We start from the raw sequence: 21,619 nt of genomic DNA, 5'->3' as shown, positions 1-21,619 counted from the left end.
AAATTAAAATGCGAATGAAAAGATTCGCAAGCATTCGTAATACGAATAACAAAAGAATTTGCCTCTGTCCACAAATATGGGGAGAATATGGCATTTTCGTCTATATAAGTTTAAACGAAATAATCAACATAATCTATCTTAAATTTCATTTGGGGGCGTTCAAGTATTACGTAACGCAGTTTTTGAAGATTTTTGACCCCCCTCCCCCATGTAACGCGCCGTAACGTTATGCAAGACCCCCTCCCCCCAAGGTGCGTTACGTAATACTTGAACGCCCCCTTTCCTGGTTTGCATGACATTAAATCAAACACAAAACAATCTGATACGTCTTCTGGTTTTATATGTAAGGCCAAAAGTATGTTTGAGCCACTTGCCTCTTTCAGAATCATTTTTATATTCTGATATTAAATCAAGAGACCAAGACATTTCTATACCAAGCTTAGTGTAGGTAAAATTTACAACCATGTATTTCAGTGTTCGGACAAATTTCAATAATTGCATTATTTTTTTAAATCTTCAAAAATTTACTAGCATTAAACTCAATTTTGAGAGCTTTAAAAATTTCTGATTTTAACAAATAAAAAATATTGTTGTAAATTTCTGTTTTTTTGTTTGGCAGTAAACAGTATAATAAAGAAATATAATGCCCATTAATTAGCCCATGAATAATGAATAATTGCAATGTGCCATCCATATAATAAAATTCAATGTGGCTAAAAGTCTTATATTTGTTTCACAACTAAATACAATTATCCTACTTTTGACACAGTTTATAAAGAGAAAATTTTCTTTCTTGGTTGTTTTTTGAGCACACCCCGTCACAAATTCTTGAACCTCATCAATATTGGAAGGAAGTCGACCAGGCATCATTTTTCGTCGATAATTATATATTTTTTCTTATGTAACTGACAACAATCGTAGTAATCGTTTCAGACAAATTAGCTGCAAGTACTTGGCGTATAATTTTTGCTGGTTTTTCAATTCTCTTTGGCTTAACGTTTACAATAGTTATAAACAATTTTTCGATCTAACTTCTGACAATCTGGTTCATGATTATGTTGTCGGCTACTTCTAGATATTGTAAAAGTTGCACCAATAGGAAAAAATTTCGCACTACAAGTTGTTTTATCCTCCAGAATACTTCTTTACTTTTTAAAACTTTCACTTTATAAAAAATAAAATTTTCAAATACCAATACCAGTTACAATATAATACCAATACAATAAGGTTTACCGCTTTCACTTTCTATTAAACATTCCATTTTTGTCAAAATTCCAATTGTGACTAAAAATAAAATACTATAATTAATTAATCAATTATTATAATTATAGGTACCTACTGTAATTTAATAGTAGATAAATAATGCAATTGAATGCCTTTTAGTAAAATCTACCTGAAATAACCATTTTGGTCTTGGTGAGGAAAATACCTGTGGGATTATGACATACCCTTATAAACGCAGGTAAAAGATTATTTTGGTGAGGAAATTACACCCGCCGAAATAAAACTTTACCGATTTAGTAATTATTCAATATTGATAACTATCGATTAAAAATCGAAAGCGGCCATCTTGCAAGTTATCTGTCATCACTGTAATGAAATTATTATGACGTCAAAAATTTAAAAAGGTCTTAAATTGTAAATTGCAAGTAAGTATTAAAACCAATATCAAATTATGTTGGGAAATATTATTTTATATCAATAAAACATATCTTAACCGATTGTCAAATATACCAGCAAACGAAAAGTAAACTCAACCTTCCCAGGGACATATCTGAGCTTCTTAGAGACAATACAAATATCAACAATATCATATAGTTTTTAACGGAAATAGGAATAAAAGACGTTTAATTGTATCACAAATTTTTCAGGTATACTATTTGTTAGTACATATGTATTTACTTAATATTACAATCCCTTTTTATTTTTAATATGCATTTTCCATTGTTGTCGTTATAACCCCAGTGGTTCAGACGACATTAAATTTAAAAAATATATGTTGGCGATAAAATTGTGTATGCACCACGTCAGTAAAGACTGCTTATCGAACTCGTCTGTTACTCGCCTAGCTCGCTACGCTCGCTCTTCTCGTAATATCAGACTCGTTCGATAAAGAGTCACTTTACTGACTTGGTACAAAAATAACTATTATTTTCAGTTTAAATACGACTAATATATTAAAAGCAACATGAACCACTTGAACCTAACTTCAGCCCGTGACTAATGAACTATTACTCACGGGTAAAGTAATTATCATCATCATCACGTAGCGCTACAACCCTGGGTGGGTCCTGGCTGACTGTACAACTTTTTTCCAATTTCTTCGGTCTTCCATCAACCTAGGGTCAAATGGAATGTTCATTTTCCGGAGATATGCTTGGATGTTATCTCTCCATCGCATTCTGGGACATCCAAGTGGTCTTGGAGGAATCTCCTCCCATACCAGTTTTACAAGTCTTTCGTTATGAAGTCTGTGCACGTAGCCTGCCCATCTTAGTCGCTGTGATTTAATTTCTTGGACAATATCGGTGTCATTGTAAAGTGCTTTTAATTCGATGTTGGTTCTGATCCTATACTGGTTTGTGTTAATGTCGTGGTGAGGTACGAAAAATTTTCTAAGTATTTTTCATTCAAAACGTCTGAGCTTTTCTTCGTTTGATTTGGTCATGGTTCACGTTTCGCATCCATATGTTAGTACTGGTCTGACGATTAATTTATAAATTTTGATCTTGGGAACTTCTTGTAAGATTTTTTGATTTTATCTTCTTCTTTTTGTGCCACTCCTATCGGAGATTGGAAATCATCAAGGCTACCCTGACTTTGTTTACAGCTGACCTAAAAAGTTCATTAGTGGTGCAGCCAAACCACTCTCTCAAATTCCGCATCCACGACATTCTTCTACGGCCTGGATTCCGTTTTCCTTCTATTTTTCCTTGCATTATATTTTGAAGTAATGCGTATTTATGACCTCTCATCAGGTGACCCAAATACTCGAGTTTTCTTCGTTTTATCGTTAATAAAATTTCTGGGTCTCTTCCTATCCTTCGTATTACTTCAAGATTTGTGATTCTTTCAACCCAACTTATCTTCAGCATTCGACGGTAGCACCACATCTCGAAACTTTCAATATTTTTTATGTTGTTCTGTTTGAGAGTCCAGGCCTCTACACCGTATAATAGCGAGTTAAATACGTAGCCACTTAGCATTCTTAATCGTAGAGGGATGCTTATATCTCTGTTGCAGAAGAATTTTCTCATCTTTATGAAGGTGGCCCTGGCAATTTCGATACGTCTTTTTATTTCATTGTTTTGGTCTCTAGTTTCGTTTATTAAAGTTCCCAAGTATTTATAACTTGATACTTTTTCAATTTGAATGCCGTTTATACTAATATGTGCTGGTTGTGTCATGATTTTACTGAAGACCATATACTTGGTTTTTTTGATATTAATGTTTATGCCATAATTGTTGCAAGTAATATTTATGTTTGTAAGTAGTCGCTGTAATTCTTCTACTGTTCTTGCAACTAGTACAGTGTCGTCTGCGTATCGAATATTATTTAGAACCTCTCCATTGATTACGATTCCTTCATTTGCTTGCAAAAGGGCTTCCTGACAGATGCTTTCACTATATACATTAAATAGCAGTGGTGACAAAATGCATCCCTGTCTTACTCCTCTACGTATTTCTATTGCTTTTGATATCTCGTTTTCTATTTCGATGTTAGCTTTCTGATTCCAATATAAGTTGAGAATTATTCGCAGATCTTTATTATCTGTCTTTTCTCTCAAGAATGTCTCTTAGCCTATCGTGGCGTACTCTGTCAAACGCTTTTCCAAAATCGATAAAACATGCATGTACTTCTTGATTAACGTAATTTGATTTTATAAGCTTATCCAATGCGAATAGACAGCGATTTGCTGATTGGATTCTGTCTTTTATTTCTTCAGTAACATCGTTGTCAATTGTGATTACGGCCCCCAGATACTTAAAACGTTGTACTCTTTCGAAATTGAAGGTGTTGACCGTCACATTTTGTCCTATCCTGTCTCTTCGTGTCGTTCTATTTATACACATATATTTCGTCTTCTCTTCATTAATCCTCAGCCCTGCTTCGCTTGTTGCTCCTTCCACATTGTTGAAAATGGCTTTTGTGGATAGGATGGAGTCTCCTACGAGATCAATGTCATCTGCGTAAGCTAGTAATAACTTGGGACCTTGAACCGATAGCAGTTCTGTCCTTATTTCGGCCGACCTCATGGCTTTCTCTAATACAAGTTTAAAATGTAAACGTAAAGTACGGGTAAAGTAATGGGTGTTATTAACTATTCAAAAATAGTAAATAATGAGCATGTTATTAAACGGTCGTAGAAAATCGAGTATTATTTAAAGTTTGCAAAGTAACAAGTTGCACAACACTTACATTCGAAACAATTTTATTCATTATGTTCAATACTCGATAAAATCGGTTCACGTTGAACAAATTTTCTCCGGATCTTGAAAATGCTCATGCTTCACAAAGTTCATCAAAATGGCGTTTCAACTTCCTTTGGCGAATTGAAGAAAGCGCAGATTTTCAGATGAACCATTTTTCTGATACATTATTTGCTTTCTTTTTGGTTTCAATTATTTATGTCGATACCTTTTTAATGCTGCTAAACAAATCAGAGATAATTGAGCATGAAGTTTCATGACATCATAAACTACCATTCAAAATTACAATTTATGGATAAGAGGTCGACAGAAGAAACCAAATACTTGTCAATGAATGGTTAGATATTACATTTTTTTCCATTATATGAATTTCGAGAACTTTGATATAAATTAGCCAGTATTGAATTCAAGTTTTATAGTGTTTTGGCGCAAAGATGGTCGGTCGTAAGTAGTAGCATAAAGAGTTCATAAAATAAACGTTTTTATTTTTGAATCATGTTTTTATTAGCACTAAAGATATACTATATGAACACAACCATATTTTTCTTACTAATAATAACTAAAAAATAATTTTTAAATGATTATCAGTTATAGAAAAACCTTGTTTATAGAAACAAGAATAAAAACGTGGAAAGTTGATGTAAAATTCACTGTGACTTTTATTAATTGCATTGCATCGAATAGGATACATTAAATTTTTAGACATTGGAATTTTATTTTGATAGACTCTTTTAATTTCAATGTCTTTAAAAAAGAATACATCGCTAGGATTTATGGTTCGTATTTCTTTGAATAAGTTCACAATTTTAAAATAAAATTTGTCAAAGGAAGTTTTATACAGAAAATGCTATGATTATCCTTTTCGACTTTCAGTATTGAATCATCACTTCATAAAGACTTCTTCCTAAAGACCTAAAGTAATACATAAAGTCGAAGTAAAAAAAACTTTGCACACCCTTACTTTTGTACATTGTTTAACAAAATAAAAAGCATTGTTATTGGTTCTTCCACCAATCTTTGCTATATTAACCTGTTCCATCAATGCCATTATAAATTATAATATAGTTTAATTTAGCTGCTTGGAAATGTCTCCCAAATCCCAGTATAACTTAAAAACGCTCGTCTCTCTTCTTCTGTGCATTTCCGGTACATGTTTGCCTGCATTTTGTGATGTCACACAGATCTTTAACTGATCTGCCTGAAACGTCTATCTTCCTGTTGTACATTTGGTAAGATTGTCCAGAGGTTTGGAGGCGTTTAATTCGGTTTTATATCCACTTCTTACAGTTTTCTTCTTCTTACATTCTAAGTGAAATATAAGAGAAAGTAAACCTATACTGGCACAACTTACTTCTTTCATGGCATAAAGTGAAGTATTTGAATTAAAGTAAATTCTATACCGACACAACAAAGATATTTTTATTGAAGGTTATGTTATAAAAATTATAAAATTATAAAGTGGCATAACATTAGTTTTATTAAAATGTGCCAGTATTCCACGTAGAAGCAACACAAACACATCTAATGTCAACGGCATATTAAATATGTGACGGTATAGTGCTGCCGCTCAAGCGAAATGAAGGGAAATATGCACGTGGTACAACTCTATCTAGGAGATTCTATGCAAGCTACCGTTATGCCGGTTTCGTTCAATTATAAAGTGAAATTTCGTGATTTTTAAGTAGTGGTTATTACAAAACACCATTTTCTGAAAATGTGCCACTATAGAACTCAGTGAGCGATATGAAGGTATTTGAAAGATCGGTTGCTTTCGACTGAAGTGCTTTAGACTAAGTTTTTAACTGAGTTCGATCTTCAACTGAGACTAAGGTTTACTAAGTGCTACGCAACGTCGCGTCGGTGCTGCTATATGGCGTAGAGGGCTATTCACTGTACACTCAAAACAAGGGATATAAACAGATTAGAAGCCTTCGAAATGTTTCTGTATAGCCGTATCCTAAAAAACCATGTACGGCGAAAGTCACAAATGTACCAACCAACCAAGAACGCCAACTTTTCGAAACCATCAAGAAGAGGAAAACGGATTATCTGGGTCGCATCATGTAAAACGAAATATACCAGTTTCTTCAACTTATAATCGAGGGTAAAATTGAAGGCAAGAGAGGAATAGGACGCAAGAAAATGTCCTTGCTCCGGAACATAAGGCAATGGACAGGGATTAACGACATACAATATCTGATACACATTCCAAGAAACAGAGAGTTAATGGAAAATGTGAGCACTAACATCCATTAGTGGATTTGCATCTGAAGAAGAAGAAGAAGCTTTAGATACTTAATCGATAGTTTGTAGAATTTTGCAGTAAAAAACCAATAATATAATAAAATTGATGTTTGGGGTATGGTTTGAAATGTTCAATTTTTATTATTTTAAATGAAAGTGCATAACTACAAAAATGCTGCCTGACAATTTCAGATTGATCGGAGTAAAATTACCACGGACACAGCATGTTGAATATCCCTATGGTAGGGGAGCCCAAGCGGGGATTTTTGCAGTAACTCGAGCGCGGAGAAACCTGGTACCCTGTAAATGTACCTCTACCATCTATTGGCTCTAAACACAGGGACGTTCGTTAAGGGGGGGGCCGAAAAAAAATCCATCCTTAGAAAAACTCGAATGTAAAACAGTGTATATTTCAAAAATCTGACGATTTGAGCTGGGCGTAAGGAAATGGGTGAGTCACAAAGTTTTACAAGAATAAACGAATATTTCGCGAACTGAACGATAGATCTAAAAACTAAAAATTCAAAGATTTATCGAATGATATCAAACACGACTCCCCACGGTGAGGGGTGGTGGGTTAATTTAAAATTTTAAATACGAATCCGGCGATATTTCGCGAAATGAATATCAGATCGAAAAACTTAAAAATACACTTTTTCAATATGTTTGAAAAATCTATCGAATGGCACCAAACACGACCCCCCCACGGAGGTGGATGGGGGGTTCCTTTAAAAATTTAAATAGGAGCCCCCATTTTTTATTGCAGATTCGGATCCCTTACGTAAAATATAAGTAACTTTTATTTGAAACATTTTTTCGAGTTATGGATAAATGGCGCTATAATCAGTATGAGTGGAGTTATAAACTTAGATGGATGAGTGGAGTGACAAAGAAGGATAAAATTAGAAATGAGTATATTAGGGGAAGTCTAGGTGTGGCACCAATTGATGCCAAAATGAGAGAGCATAGGTTAAGATGGTTTGGTCATGTTCAACGTCGAGACGTTAATCACCCAATACGAAGAATAGCTGAAGTGCAGATTCCTGGAAGGAGTAGGAGAGGAAGACCAAAGAAGACCTGGGGGGAGGCGATAAGGCAGGATATGTTGGTAAAAGGGATTAACATTGATATGACCCAAGATAGAATTGTGTGGAGAAATGCAATTAGGGAAGCCGACCACGCATAGGGATAAGGCAAAGAGAATGATGATGATGATGGCGCTATAATCGGAAAAACGATAGTTAGAAATGGAAAATTAAATTAAAAATGGAAAGTCCCCACTAAAGTGGAAAAGTTTACTTAACTTTTTTTGGTTTTAGAACCTACTCTTCACAACCCAATAGGTTCCCAAAGCGCTCGATTGACTGCATATTTAGCATACTTTCCTCCCCTACTACTACCTTTGACTCGCTTTGCCGCGGTTTCGCGCCAGCACACTTAAGCGTAGTGGGAAATATTCAACAGCTGTTCCCCCTTCTCTTTTGTAGATTACTTCGCGATTCAAAAACATATTCCGCTGTGCATCACTTTACGATTTGACAGACAAAATGAAATTGAAAATAAAAGTTGCCAAAACTTTAAACCAGTTTTTGTAAAAACTGCTCTTTCAAAAGCGGTGGACATTGTAACTCAAAAACTACTTGGCCGATCCACCTAAAATTTTAAATAGATTTTCTTTGGACATTTCGTGAGGTAAAGCTCTCGAAATATATTTGGTTTATGATCATTTTTTGTTTAACAATAATAAATATGTTGGTTTTCACCCTTTTGTTACAAATAATTTAACTTTTTTGAATTTTTAGTGATACCAAGAACTCAGAAATCGTTAAAAATAAAAAAAACTCAACAGCGTTACCTCTAAAACTCATAAGCTAATAAAATCTTTGTTCTACGAGCGTGCAAAAATGTCTACTTTCGCGCACGCGTCTTAGTTTAGAAAGTTTCACTTTTCTGCACGCATTTTACTTTTCCGCACGCGTTTTACTTTTCCACACGCGTGTAGATATTTTAATATGGCCTTAAAATAATTATAAAAGATGCAATAAACTAATATTTAGAACTCTAACATGAAGTAAAAAAACCACTTCTATGTAATTGGTATATTTATTAAAATTTAAAAATCCCAATTACCCCAGGCTGTGGGTGAAAAAACGTGATATAATTCAGGAATTTTTGAAACCTATCAGGTGTTGTAAAGGACGATGCCAGGAATAACTTCTACTAAAATGTGACCAAAAATATTCTCAGCTTTTTTATTAATTGCGATTTTCATTTGTTAAATTTGCAATTTTTAAAGATTTTTAATTTTGCAGCTTAGGATATTGATTTTAGAGAAAAACTTTATGATAGAAAGTTGTAGTAAATTTAAAAACCTACAATTTGAGCTATGGTAAGTTTAATTTCGTTTATTGGTTAATGCAAAACAGCATGCGAAATATCCAAAATGGCCGTTTTTTACAATTGCGTTATTTATTGTACAAATAATTTTTTTTATTTTTTAAAGCTTTAAATGAAGGTCTTTCAATTCCAAACATAAAAAATTGCAAGGCCGGATTAACGAATTTGTTGCTTAGATATTATAAATTGTTTATCCTAAGAGGTGAAATGTCGAAGGCTATAACTTTTTGAAGAAAAATCGTAGAGAGTTGTTGTAACATCCAATCTCCTCCTAAAGAGTTATATTTTCATGTTCTGATGTAAATAAATGCGTAAAATATTTTTAAACATCTAATTTTTGGGTTTGAAAATAAGAGGGCAAATTTCGATATAATCATTTAGAGCTGAAGCGGCCATAATAAACGGCGGGAATAACATCATAGCGATTTTATAGCGGATTTTTCAACGAACAATTTCCACTATAAATTTGTTTAATTTTATTTATATAGGTTTTACAGCGCTCCAAACTTGACCAGATTCTCGAATTCTCATAGGAATACCATAAAAACAAAACCTTGGGCTTACTTTTCTATCTATATCTTTATTTATTATGATTTTAATATTCTTATGCGACTATTAAGGTATTTTTGACCCTTTCCCAGCCACCTATGAGGTAGAGTCTGGAGGCGCGTTTTTTGTGTGGTATCCCCAATAGGTCTAATCCATGGACAATTTCTAGACAAAATAATATTATTTATTATTATACTGTTGAAAAAGATTCATTTTTTTCGATGATCCAGTCAAGATTTGAATCAGTATCAGAGGTGAATTTTTGTGGTATGCTGAGAGTTAGAGTTGCGTCATTGTCGGTAATTCATCTACCAATTGGACCGTTTGAAGTGCCACTTCAATCGATCACTTTGAATATAATTGGTAATAAGTAATCATGATTACGACTTAGCCTACGTGAGGTTTGTTATCACAGAGTCAAATCGATACATTTTTTGGTATAAATACAGATCTAAATTTGTTTATTTTCATTTTGAAAAAAACTAAACAACAATGCTTGCCGCTAAAGTTGTCTTACTTTTGGGCCTTGCCCTTTTCGTCTCAGCTGGTAAGTTTTAAATGGTATTTTGAATTCGAAATATTGCGGCTATATACATTTATTTCTAGATTTAACCAAAATTGTATTAAAATCGAAGTAATAAGTTTTGGACTTAATTTTCTTTTGAATTAATTTTTCCAACACTTTCAATAATATTTTTTTTATTTTTCTTTCCCAATGAGTACCTACTCTACGTACTAACTAGAATTAAGACCAATTAGAATCATCGATAAAAATAATAATTTGTTGTGGTTTTTACATTGAAGATGGTTACCATTTAAGCCATATTGCAAATCATATACGTCAGTGTGTGATATCTTTTATCATTCAACATTATTAGCGTTATTTCTAAAAGTAGGGTACACATTTATAATTTTTATTAAGAAAATTGTAAAGATTAATTATTATAAAAATAATAATTTAAGTACTTATATTAATTTAATTTTTTTTCACGGTTGTATAACATACATACATAATCGATTGCCTCTCCTACCATTAGGTGTCGAGGATTCCTCCTTTATATAATACTCTCTACAAATTTACGCCACTTCTTCTTATCTGCTGCTAAAACTTTTGCTTCCTGCCACGATATTCCTCTTTTCTTAAGTATTTCGTTCACACTAGTGTTCCAGCTTTTCCTTGGTCTGCCCCTTTGGTTTTACCCACTGCTTTGGCCTCCCATGTCCTTTTTAATTGTCTGTCAACACTCATTCTTATCATGTGTCCAGCCCATTTTAACTTCTTTTCCTCAACTTTTTCGTTGAGCGATTTTACCTGTAATTCATGTCTTATTTCTTCGTTTCTTCTTTTGTCTAATCTTCTTGCTCTCACCACTTTTCTTAAGTACCTATCTCATATCTGTAGCTTGTAATCTTTTTCTTTGTCTGTCATTAAGTACTTAGTTTTCTGTCCCATATATTGTAGTTGGCATATATACGGTTTTATATACTGTCATTTTGGTTTTTCTCGATATTTCTTTTTTGTTTAGAAAATTTTTATACCTCGAATAATAAGTGCTCGTTGCCAATTTTATTCTGTTTCCAATTTCATCTTTTTGTGTACCTTTGTTGTTTAACATTAGTCCCAAACACTTAAAGAGGTCTACTTACTCGATTTTTTGCCCTTCGATTTCAATATTTACAGTTGCTTTTTTGTCGGCTATTGTCATTACTTTAGTTTTCTCCATATTTATTATTAAGTTGTAGTTTTTTTAGTTCTTCCGCCCAGATTCTTATGTTATCTGCGAGACCTTTTTCAGTTCTTGCAACTAATACAATGTCATAAGCAAATGCACAGGCTTCAATTTTTATTTGCTGTAAATTTCTATACCCTATAGTGCATTTTTTAGTTCGTTTCCAACACTTTTTAACAACTTCATCCATAACAGAAACAAATAACAGTGGGCTCAGCACTCCACCTTGTCTAACCCCGTCGTTGTTCGAAAATTCGCCTGAGATTAAGTTACTTGTCCTGACCGGGTTTTTTGTGTTTACATACAAACTCTTTATTACACTTACAAGTTCTTCATCTACTTCCTTGTTTATCAGGGTTTTCCATATTCCTTTTCTATTGACCATATCAAACGCCTTTTTCATATCTTAAAACGCCAGGTAGAATGTATCGTTTTTAACAGTGTTTTTTCAGTAATTTGCTGTAATGTAAATATATGATCTTGTACGCTGTGTGATGGTCTAAATTTAAATCCACTTTGTATATCTGCCAGTCGAGGCTCAACTATTTCTCGTAGTTTCTTTTCTAGAATGATTTCGTAGATTTTCAACGCTGGGCAGAGAAGTAATATACCCTATAACCTATAATTACTGCACTCTTTAGTGTTTCCCTTTTTGTGTATAGGCAGTATTATTGAAATGTTCCAATCCTCTGTGATTTTTTTGTTTGTCCACGCTAAATTTAGTAGGTCATGTAATTCTTGTTTACCCTGTTGTCCAAGATATTTCAATAATTCATCATCTATTCTGTCGATCTCTGCTGCTTTACCAACTTTTAGTTTTTCTAGTGCATTTTAAACTTCTTCCATCTTTATTTTAGTTTCATGAACGTCTTCTTGCCCTCTTTCATATGTCTCGTCTGCTATCTGTGTGCGATTCTCTGCTGTTGTATTTTCATTGTTTAAAAGTTCCTTGAAATATTCTCTCCACCTTTCTATAATGGGCTCATCATCAGTTAGTATATTTCCGTTTCTATCTCTTATCTGCTGTAGTTTAATTTCCGTTGTACTCCTCATATTCTTTATTACTCTATAAAATAATTTTGTATTTTGGGTACTATTTTCTTCCATAGTTCTTCCAAATTCTTCTCAGGCATTCTGCTTTTCTTGTTTTATCCTTACTTTAACTTTGTTGCGTTATTCCTTGTATTTATCGTATGCCTCTTGATATCTTTTTTATATGTACATTTTCCATAGCCTTTTCTTTTCTCTGACTTCTTTTTTAATATCGTTGTTCCACCAGCTTGTCTGCTTTTTATGATTATTTGTTCTGGTATAGTATACCCGCAAACTTGCCCTGCTCTTTCTAATAGTATTGCCTTAAATCTGATCCATTTTCTTCCACATATCTACTTTGTCTTCTCTTTTCAATCCTTGCAAACTGTTTTTCCGTTTTCTCTATCTACTCATTTCTTTTTTGCAAGTTTCTCAGCTTATAGGTTCTTATTCTTCCGCTATAGTTTTTGTTTTGTATCTGCTTACGGTCCTCGACTTTGTTGTTATTCTTTAATACTCCTTCTAGTAGATAATGGTCACTACCTATCCTATAGCTTCTTTTCACTCTGACATCTTTAACTTATTTCTCGAGGAACAATTATGAAGTCTATTATTGACTTTTCATTTCGCTGGGGCATTGCTCTTTTTATCTTGTGTATCTCTTTATGCTCAAAGAAAGTGTTGGCTATAACTAAGTCATTATCAATACAAAACTCTAGCAATCTTTTCCCGTTTTTATTAATTGTGTGTTCTCCGTGCCTACCTATAGCTCCTTACCATTTCATTTTTTCGCTTCCCACTCTAGCGTTGAAGTCTCCCAATATTATCAGTGTTCCTTCATAATCTTCTACTGTCTGCTGTAGTTGTTCTCAAAATTGACTTTTGCCGTTAGCTTTGTCACTTTCTCCAGGTGCGTATATTGCAATCAAAGTTATAATATCGCTTTTACTACAATTCATTGATACTTTCAACAGTCTCTCATTGATGAACTCCCAATTTCTTATGCCTTTTACTTTATCTTTGGGTATCAAACAGGCTACTCCTGTTCTGGCCCGTTCAGTTTCCTTTACACCACTGTATATTAATAGATTTCCATCTCCTATTATTTGTGTCTCAGCTCCCTTTATTTGTCTCAGTGATCGCTATTGCAGCAGAGTTTGTGTTGCTAATGGTTTCTACTAATTTTAACACTTTTCCACTTATTCCTCTAACATTTCATGTCGCTGTTCTCCATACCTCTCCTTTTTTATCTATAACTTTCAGTTCCATTTCTTTTTCCTTTCACATTGCCGAATTTGTCATAATTTTGTCCGCCTCTGCTTTTATTAGTTTTTTGAATTAGCTCTGTGGCTCTCTTTTTCTATTGTGTCAGTTTCCATATTCCATTTCCATATTTTATCATTTATAATGATCTTCTGGTATTTAATTTTTACAACATTACCCTTTTGTCTCTGTTCATTTGCATATTCTCTTAGTTGTTTTTGAATCTCTCTTTCTTGTTGTATAAAATTAAAGAATAATATGAAATTTCTGTTGTGTATTTCGGATAATGATTCTGTCAAAAGACTCCAAAGCTCGGTGAATGGACTAGGTGTAGGTAAATATTATGTTTTCAACCGAAGTATTCTCTTTCTTTAATATCTTTCTTAAATTATAAAAACAAAAACGCTACTTTAAAAAAATCAGAACTGATTATCGTGCATCTCAGTTTGTTCAAGTATTTTTAAGACTACACTCTTGTTCTTCCCATTCGACCTTTATATTGGCAAATTTGTTGTTTTGCTTTGACCTGGCCTCCTACCCAAGTGGAATATCGTCCATCTTTTCCATGAACAACCTATGCTTCTTACTCCAGCTAGCAAATTTATCCCAGGATATTTTATCTACTCTATTCTCTACCATTCTTTTTACCATTTTTTTCTTGTACTCTTCCATTAATGTTGTATTCTGCATAGGTCTCTAATCTCAATACTCTTTGTTCTATCTAGTGGCGCTTTTTCGGTTATTCTTGGTGTCTGATCTTGTTTCTGAGGTATATTTCAATACAAGTTGGACTAAATATTCGCACGGTTGTATATTCACGTTTTTATTGTATTAAACAGAAAGAAATAACAGAAAAAACAGATAGTGAAGTACTTTGTTTATATAATAAGGGGGACCATATGCGCAAGTCTACGCCTAATAATGAAAGGAAATATGATGAGCAAACGAAATATTGAAATAATTAGAAGTTGTTCGTGGGAGAATTTAAGGGAGTTGTTTAATGGAAGTTTCACTAAAATATTTATAATGATTTGATTTCTACTTCTAAATATATAAAAAGTTTACCTAAAGTGGCAATCTAAAGCATGCTTAAATAAAAATTGTGGTTAATTTCCATTAAATATCGTACAAAACTTTAATATATCCTTTCAAATTATCATTTCATTTATTGCCACATATGCTAACAGTTCAAAATGAGTCCTAGATTGAACCTTATAGAGTTAAAGCCGGTGTAGGTGAAAGCTCATCATTTTAGGCACGATAAGACCCTATAACTTAAATAGCAGAACTTTAAAGAAAACGTATGAACACTGTGCGGTCAATTTTTATAGTGGCGGCGATAGTGGCGCATCAAAGTTTCTACTTATGAACGGGATAAATAAATTAAAAGGTACCGTTCCTCAATCCCAGAATTAAATTTTTTTAATTTGTTTAACCCTCCGTTACTCGCACACGGTGTGGGAGACCGGGCCTGTAAATAAATTCCTGTAACTCTGCTTGTATTGAGGATTTTGAATGGCTACTTCGTATTCCTCTTCAGTGGTCAATCAACTGTGGGTAAAGTCAGTTCGCAGTGTAAAAAATAGTACTGTCCTTTTGTTATTACGCAACACGGTCCCGTACACCGTGTGCGAGTATTTGTGCACCAATTTTTGTGTTTGGATCACACATCGATATTTTTAATTAGTAAGGTAATTTAAGATCTTTTCCTTATTTTCAATGTTTATAGATTAGTTTATTTATATTTATATATATATATATATATATATATATATATATATATATATATATATAATTTACCCAGAACCATCAGAATGATGTTTAGGGAGATATGTGGTTTACCAACAGAACAAGTACCAGTCGTAACACCAGGAACTTCAGATCGCTGTGCTGTTTGTGATTGGAAGAAAAATAGAAAAACAAAGTTTTAGTGCCAAATATGCTCAAAATATCTGTGTTTGGAACACCATTGTTCCAATTAATGTGACACCATTGTGTATTTCATGTTTTAAAAACGTTAATTAATTTTTATAACTTTTTTTGTTACTACAATTACTCTTTATTTTTAATTTTTTTGTGTATTGAATTAAGATCTAAAGTTCTTAGTAAACAAATTTAACCATATTCAATTTTTTTTCACTTCCAAAGTTTTTGTATATACATATAAATGGATAACAATGAAAATTATTAAATTTTTGATTAAAGTAATATAATGTGAACACAAACGCATATCTACAAAATTATATGATCATATATTCATTAAATAATTTAATCGTACACAATTTTGCAAAAAAAATAATTTTAAAACACTGCTGACCCATATTTTTGGACCCGGTCTCCTGCACCGTGCGCGAGTATCCGATCACAAAAAGTTGGCGCGAGTAACGAAAGGTTAAGTTCTATGTGATTCAAAAATAAGACTCAGTGTAATTTTAACTCACCACCCCCTTCCCCCACCATCAAAAACTTCAATTTTCGTTTTTATTTTTTTTTTAGGTGAGATGCAATTAATTTGAATAATTTCAAAAAATTCATTGGTGAGGCTTTTACAAAACATGTCTATTTTTTATAGATCCGTAGGTTAAGTGTACATAATGTCAAAAAAAATTTTATTATTTTTTTAGAAAAAAACTTTTTTTGGAGAAGGCTGAAGTTCCAGTTTTTTTCCTATTTTGTACATTTTATCAAACAGTATGTTTTTAATTTTTTTTTCAAATTTTTCTGTAAGGTTTACCACCTTCAAAAATCCAAAAATCTGTTTTTTATGGGGTATTTGGGGATCTTTCCTAGTTTATAGACTTAAAAGTAGATCAAATCAATGATTTTTATAGACTATATGTAAGTTGAAGTTACTGAGTCCTTTAAAACATTTAATAATGGGAGAAACACGTTAAAACCCCCAAAAATCTCATAAAAAAACAGTTTTTCGGATTTTTGAAGGTGGCGAATCTTACGGAAAAATCTGAAAAAAAATTACAAACATAGTGTTTGATAAAATACACGAAATTGAAAAAAATTAGACCTCCAGCCCCTCCAAAAAAAAGTTAAAGATATTTTTCCAAAAAAAAAATTTTTTTGAGGTTATGTACGCTCAACCTACAGATCTATAAAAAATAGGCATGTTTTGTAAAAGCCTCAATCTATGAATTTTTTGAAATTTAAAAATTTATTGCATCCCACCTAAAAAAAATAAAAACGAAAAATGAAGTTTTTGATGATGGAGGAAGGGGTTGGTGGATTAAAACTACGCTGAGTCTTATTTATTAATCACATAGAACTTAAAAAATGAAAAAAAATTAATTCTGGGAGTGAGGAAGGGTACCTTTTATCCACAAGGAAGAACTTCCTCTAGCTGGCTGTATACCATTAATTACAAGTAAATTTAATAAAAAATTCGTCTTGGTAAAAGGTATATTAATTTAAAAACAATTAGAAATTACAATTACAAATATAAAAACAAAACGTTTTCTCTCTGTAACAAGAGCATCATCAGTGTTACAAAAACATGCTGAGCCACCCAAAAATACTAAGGTTAAAACCTTTTAAAAATAGACTATGTGTCTTATAAAAGTGTATACATAATTAAATCCAAAGGATGGATATAATTCCTATGGATATGGCCTTAGTATAGTATAGAGTTGTCTTTCATCTCTTTCAACGTAATGACCTAATTAATTATTACCTAGCAACCCACGTACCACGTGTGGGAGTCACATGTTGCCCTAAGGACATATCCATAGGAAATATATCCATCCTTTGGATTTAATTATGTATACACTTTTATAAGACATTGCGTCTATTTTTAAAAAGTTTTAACCTTAGTATTTTTGGGTGGCTCAGCATGTTTTTGTAACATTGATGATGCTCTTGTTACAGAGAGAAAACGTTTTGTTTTTATATTTGTAGCCCATTTAGGGGCTGTTAAATTAATATACCTTTTGCCAAGACGAATTTTTCATTAAACTTTCTGGTACCTTTTACTTTATTCACCCCGTTCATTAGTGGAAAGTTTGATGCGCCACTGTCGACGCATGTGCCACTAAAAAGTTTAGGGCACAGTGTTCATACGTGTTCTTTTAGGTTCTACTATTTAAGTTATAGGGTCTTATCTTGCCTAAACTGATTAGCAAATTTCACCTATTGGGGACCATACAAGTTCGGAAGAACGACACCTGGTTTCCTGGAGCTCGGAAACATTTGTAGCACTTTTAATAATTATAGTGGCCAATTATATTAGTCCTAGTTGCTGGATAATTGTCAAGGCCATAGCCCAAAAAAAGAATAAGAAGAAAAAGTAAGATTGAGGTTATGTTATTAAAAGGTAAACATTGTATACGTAGTAAATAAAATTAATTATTAAAATGCAGTACTACAAGCAAAATACAATTAATTTTAATAATTGCATATTATGTCAATATTGTGGAGCAAAATATAATTTTTACAATTTATAGCACATCATTTGCGAAATCCCATTTTCTTCAATGACACATATGAAATATAGGTACGTCAATTTGACAATTTCAATTGATAATATGAATTATTTAAAAAGGGTCTAGGACGTTTCATCGCCGCCAGTTCATCGCCGGCCGATTCATCGCCGGCCGATTCATCGCCGGCCGTTTCGATGCCGCCGGTTCATCGCCAGTCAGTTGATCGCTAACTGATATATTTCCGAATTTTCGACCAATTTTCGACAGTTACATTTATTATTTATTTTTAGTATTAATTAGGAATTTTAGGAAATGCGAGATATGACCATTCCTGTTGCCATACTTAATCTTTTAATATACTTTTAAACTTTTATATTATAAAATATAATTTAACACTACAAATTTAATACTGTTTAGTATCAAATTTAGGGGAAGTAGAAGTAGAACAGTAAATTAATATAATAATATTTTTTATCTATTAATTTGTCATAAGTTCTGAACTGAATTTAACGTCGTGTCGTGTCATCTCCCATAATACAAGATCAACTAACTAACTGGCGATGAAACGGCCGGCGATGAAATGGACTGGCGATGAACCGGCGGCATCGAAACGGCGGCGATGAACCGGCGGCGATGAAACGTCCCATTCCGATTTAAGAAGTATGCTAAGAAAGTTGCAAGATTTGTCCGATACTCGCGCACGATCGTTTCTCGTGTCCCCTCCAAGTACTTGCACACAGCGAATACCTGCTCTTAGTCTATTACGAAGTTGTAATGAAATAATTAAATTGTAGGTCAAGATCTTGACAAGGGCATGGAAATTGTGAAATGCGCCCAGCGAGCAATAAGCGTAGGAGTACCTGAATTAGGAGTTCCATCACATAATCCCTTCGTCGTTATCAGAAACGTATCATGGACTGGATCAATCGGTGTTGCAAGGTAAGAGTGTGTTGCCTGATTAGCCCAGTAAGTGAATTGGAAAAACGGCGATACCGTGTTATTTTCAGGGCCAACTCGGAATTTCATAAAAATTTGGATTTGGTTTCTACTTACTGTCCACTTCAAAGTTTACCCCTAGTCAGGGGTGATTATGGATAAACTATAAATTGACTAAGTCTAAGCAATTTTCATTATATAGAATTGTTTATCTGTTATTACTTGTCAAGTTATTTGCGATTGAAAATTTTTATTTTTCGACAAAAAACCCACGATTTCAGGCGGGTTTTCCCAAGTAACTCAAAACGAAAGTTTTTTTATCAAAAAAAATATTAGCAAAAATGTATCATATAAGAAAATAGAAAAATATTCTGTATTCGTGAAGTCTATAGACCCAGCAAAAGCAAAATTGTAGCTCATGACAAATACGTTCTTATCCGTCAAATTTCAAATCGAATATTTCAACGTGAAATAACCAAATAACCATTAAAACTGTCTTAAAGTGTTCATATACAGTGATGAGAGCGCTAATAACCGACAAAATAACGCAAAAGATGGAAAGCATAATACATTGCAAAACAAAAAGAGATAAAACTAGTGAAGGTGAAAATTATCGTTATAAATGTAAATTAACTTTAGATTACACAGTTTCCCACCTTTAGACGTATCAGAGGAGTATGACAACTCTCACTGTGACAGTAGAATTTTATAAAATACTTCTGTCACAGACGTCTAAACTTGGGAAACTATGTAATGCAATGTTAATTTATACGTTTATAACGATAATTTCCACCTCCACCAGTTTTATGTCTTTTTGTTTCGCAATGTAGTATGTTTTCCATCTTTTGCGTTATTTTGACAGTTATTAGCAAGCTAATTACTGTATATAAAAATGCTTTATTCTTTTTTTTTAAACTAAGGGAGTTACGCTCAAAATAGTACATTCTTCCACCGTTTTTGCTCTAAATTTTAAAGAACCGCTTGGATTGACATGAAATTTCGCATACGCATAGCTTACATGTTAAAAAAAAGTGATATTGTGCCGATGTGTGCTTTTGCCCTGGGGGTGACTTTCGCCCCATCTTGGGAGTGAAGAAATATATGTCCAAAATAAATTCGGAAATGCGTAAACTGACTAATTTTAAGTAACTTTTGCTCTATAGAGCTTTTTCGCCAAGTCAACACGTTTCGAGTTATTTGCGAGTGAATATGTTCATTTTTCAACAAAATAACCACATTTTTAGACGGTTTTTCGCAAATAATTCAAAAAGTATTTTGTCGAAAAAAACGTTCTTAGCAAAAATATAGCCTGTAAAAAAGTAAAAAAAAAAAATAGTGTACGCGTTAGGTCTATGGACCTCGTAGAACCAGAGTTATAGCCAATGAAAAATAGATTCATATACACCAAATTTCAAATAGAATATTTAGACTTGAAATATACAAAAAATTAAGCACTTTTTGGGGAAAACCAATTATAACTTTTTTAAAGTGTTTAAAAAAAACAATATTTTTTGTTTTTATAAAAAGTTTCTAGCATTAAATTTAAGCAAGTTACGCTCAAAATAAAGTTGGTCCGTTTTGTTTTGGCAAAAAAAATCGGGAAGACCACCCCCTAATTAGCAACTTAAATGAAATTAATCATTACCGCTCCACAAATTATTTAACTTATGTTGTGTTTATATGATCTGTAAGTTTAATCGATTCAAAGTGCTTATTTTTGAAAAAATTTGGTTTTAAAATAAAATTTTTAAATTTGAAAAATATGCTTTTTTTTCAAAATAACTTTAAAATTGTTAGATATACCAAAAATCTCGAAAAACAAAAAAAGTCAGCATTGCTTTTCTGAATATCATGTATTTTTTTGTTTTTCTGTTAGACAAAAATTTATTAAGATTTGGTGTTTCTAAATTTGCATACATTCGTGATCAGTGACTCGTTCAACCCTTTTAGCTACAGCCCTTTTAAAAATAAGGACTTTGAACCGATGAAACTTACAGATCATATAAACCATACATACACGAATCAAGAAACTTGTGAAGTCGTAAAGATTAAATTCATTTGAGATAATAATTAGGGGGTGACTTTCCTGATTTGTTTACCAAAAAAAGGGACTAACTTTATTTTGAGCGTAACTTGTTTACTTTTGATGCTAGAATTTTTTTTTTATCAAAAATGAAGCTTTTTTTTAAACAGTTTAAATAAGTTGTAATGAGTTTTCCCCGAAATATGCTTCATTTTTGGTTATTGCACGTTAAATTATTCCATTTGGAATTTGACGAATATGAACCTATTTTTCATTAGCTTTAACTCTGCTTCTACTTGGTGTAGAGGCGTAGGCGTGATATATGTATACACCATTTTTTTAAATTTTTTACATGCTATATTTTTGCTGAAAAACCGTTTAATAGCGTGGTTATTTTGTTGAAAAAATGAACATATTCACTGGCAAATAACTTGAAAAGTATTGACTTAGTGAAAAAACTCTATAGAACCAAAGTTACTTAAAATTAGTCATTTTATCCATTTCCGGACTTACTTTGGACTAATATTTTTCCCCCCAACAGGGTGTGAAAAACAGCCCCAGGGCAAAAGCACATATCGGCACAA

The 21,619-nt window shown here is 32.7% G+C and overlaps 2 protein-coding genes across 8 annotated transcripts in view; one reads left to right on the top strand and one right to left on the bottom strand.

Annotated features, from left to right (window-relative positions):
• The window catches only part of LOC114329273 (homeobox protein DBX1-B), a 306,498-nt gene that overhangs the window by 104,027 nt on the left and 180,852 nt on the right, over nucleotides 1-21,619 (bottom strand). The gene's annotated exons all lie outside the window — the stretch shown is intronic.
• Nucleotides 9,986-21,619, top strand: part of LOC114329271 (uncharacterized) — a 57,202-nt gene continuing 45,568 nt past the window's right edge. For 3 of the 5 annotated variants that reach the window (XM_050656811.1, XM_050656807.1, XM_028278312.2), the window contains exons 1-2: nucleotides 9,986-10,168; nucleotides 18,871-19,015. In XM_050656811.1, the coding sequence (XP_050512768.1) occupies nucleotides 10,114-10,168; nucleotides 18,871-19,015 (200 nt within the window). In that variant the 5' untranslated portion in view covers nucleotides 9,986-10,113. The remainder of the gene's footprint in view (nucleotides 10,169-18,870; nucleotides 19,016-21,619) is intronic. The other 2 variants (XM_050656816.1, XM_050656822.1) reach the window with 2 other exon arrangements.

Source organism: Diabrotica virgifera, chromosome 1, assembly GCF_917563875.1.
Source record: "Diabrotica virgifera virgifera chromosome 1, PGI_DIABVI_V3a".
NCBI lineage: Eukaryota > Metazoa > Arthropoda > Insecta > Coleoptera > Chrysomelidae > Diabrotica > Diabrotica virgifera.
Note: the sequence above shows the minus strand (reverse complement) of the source record. Positions and strands in the feature narration are given on the sequence as shown.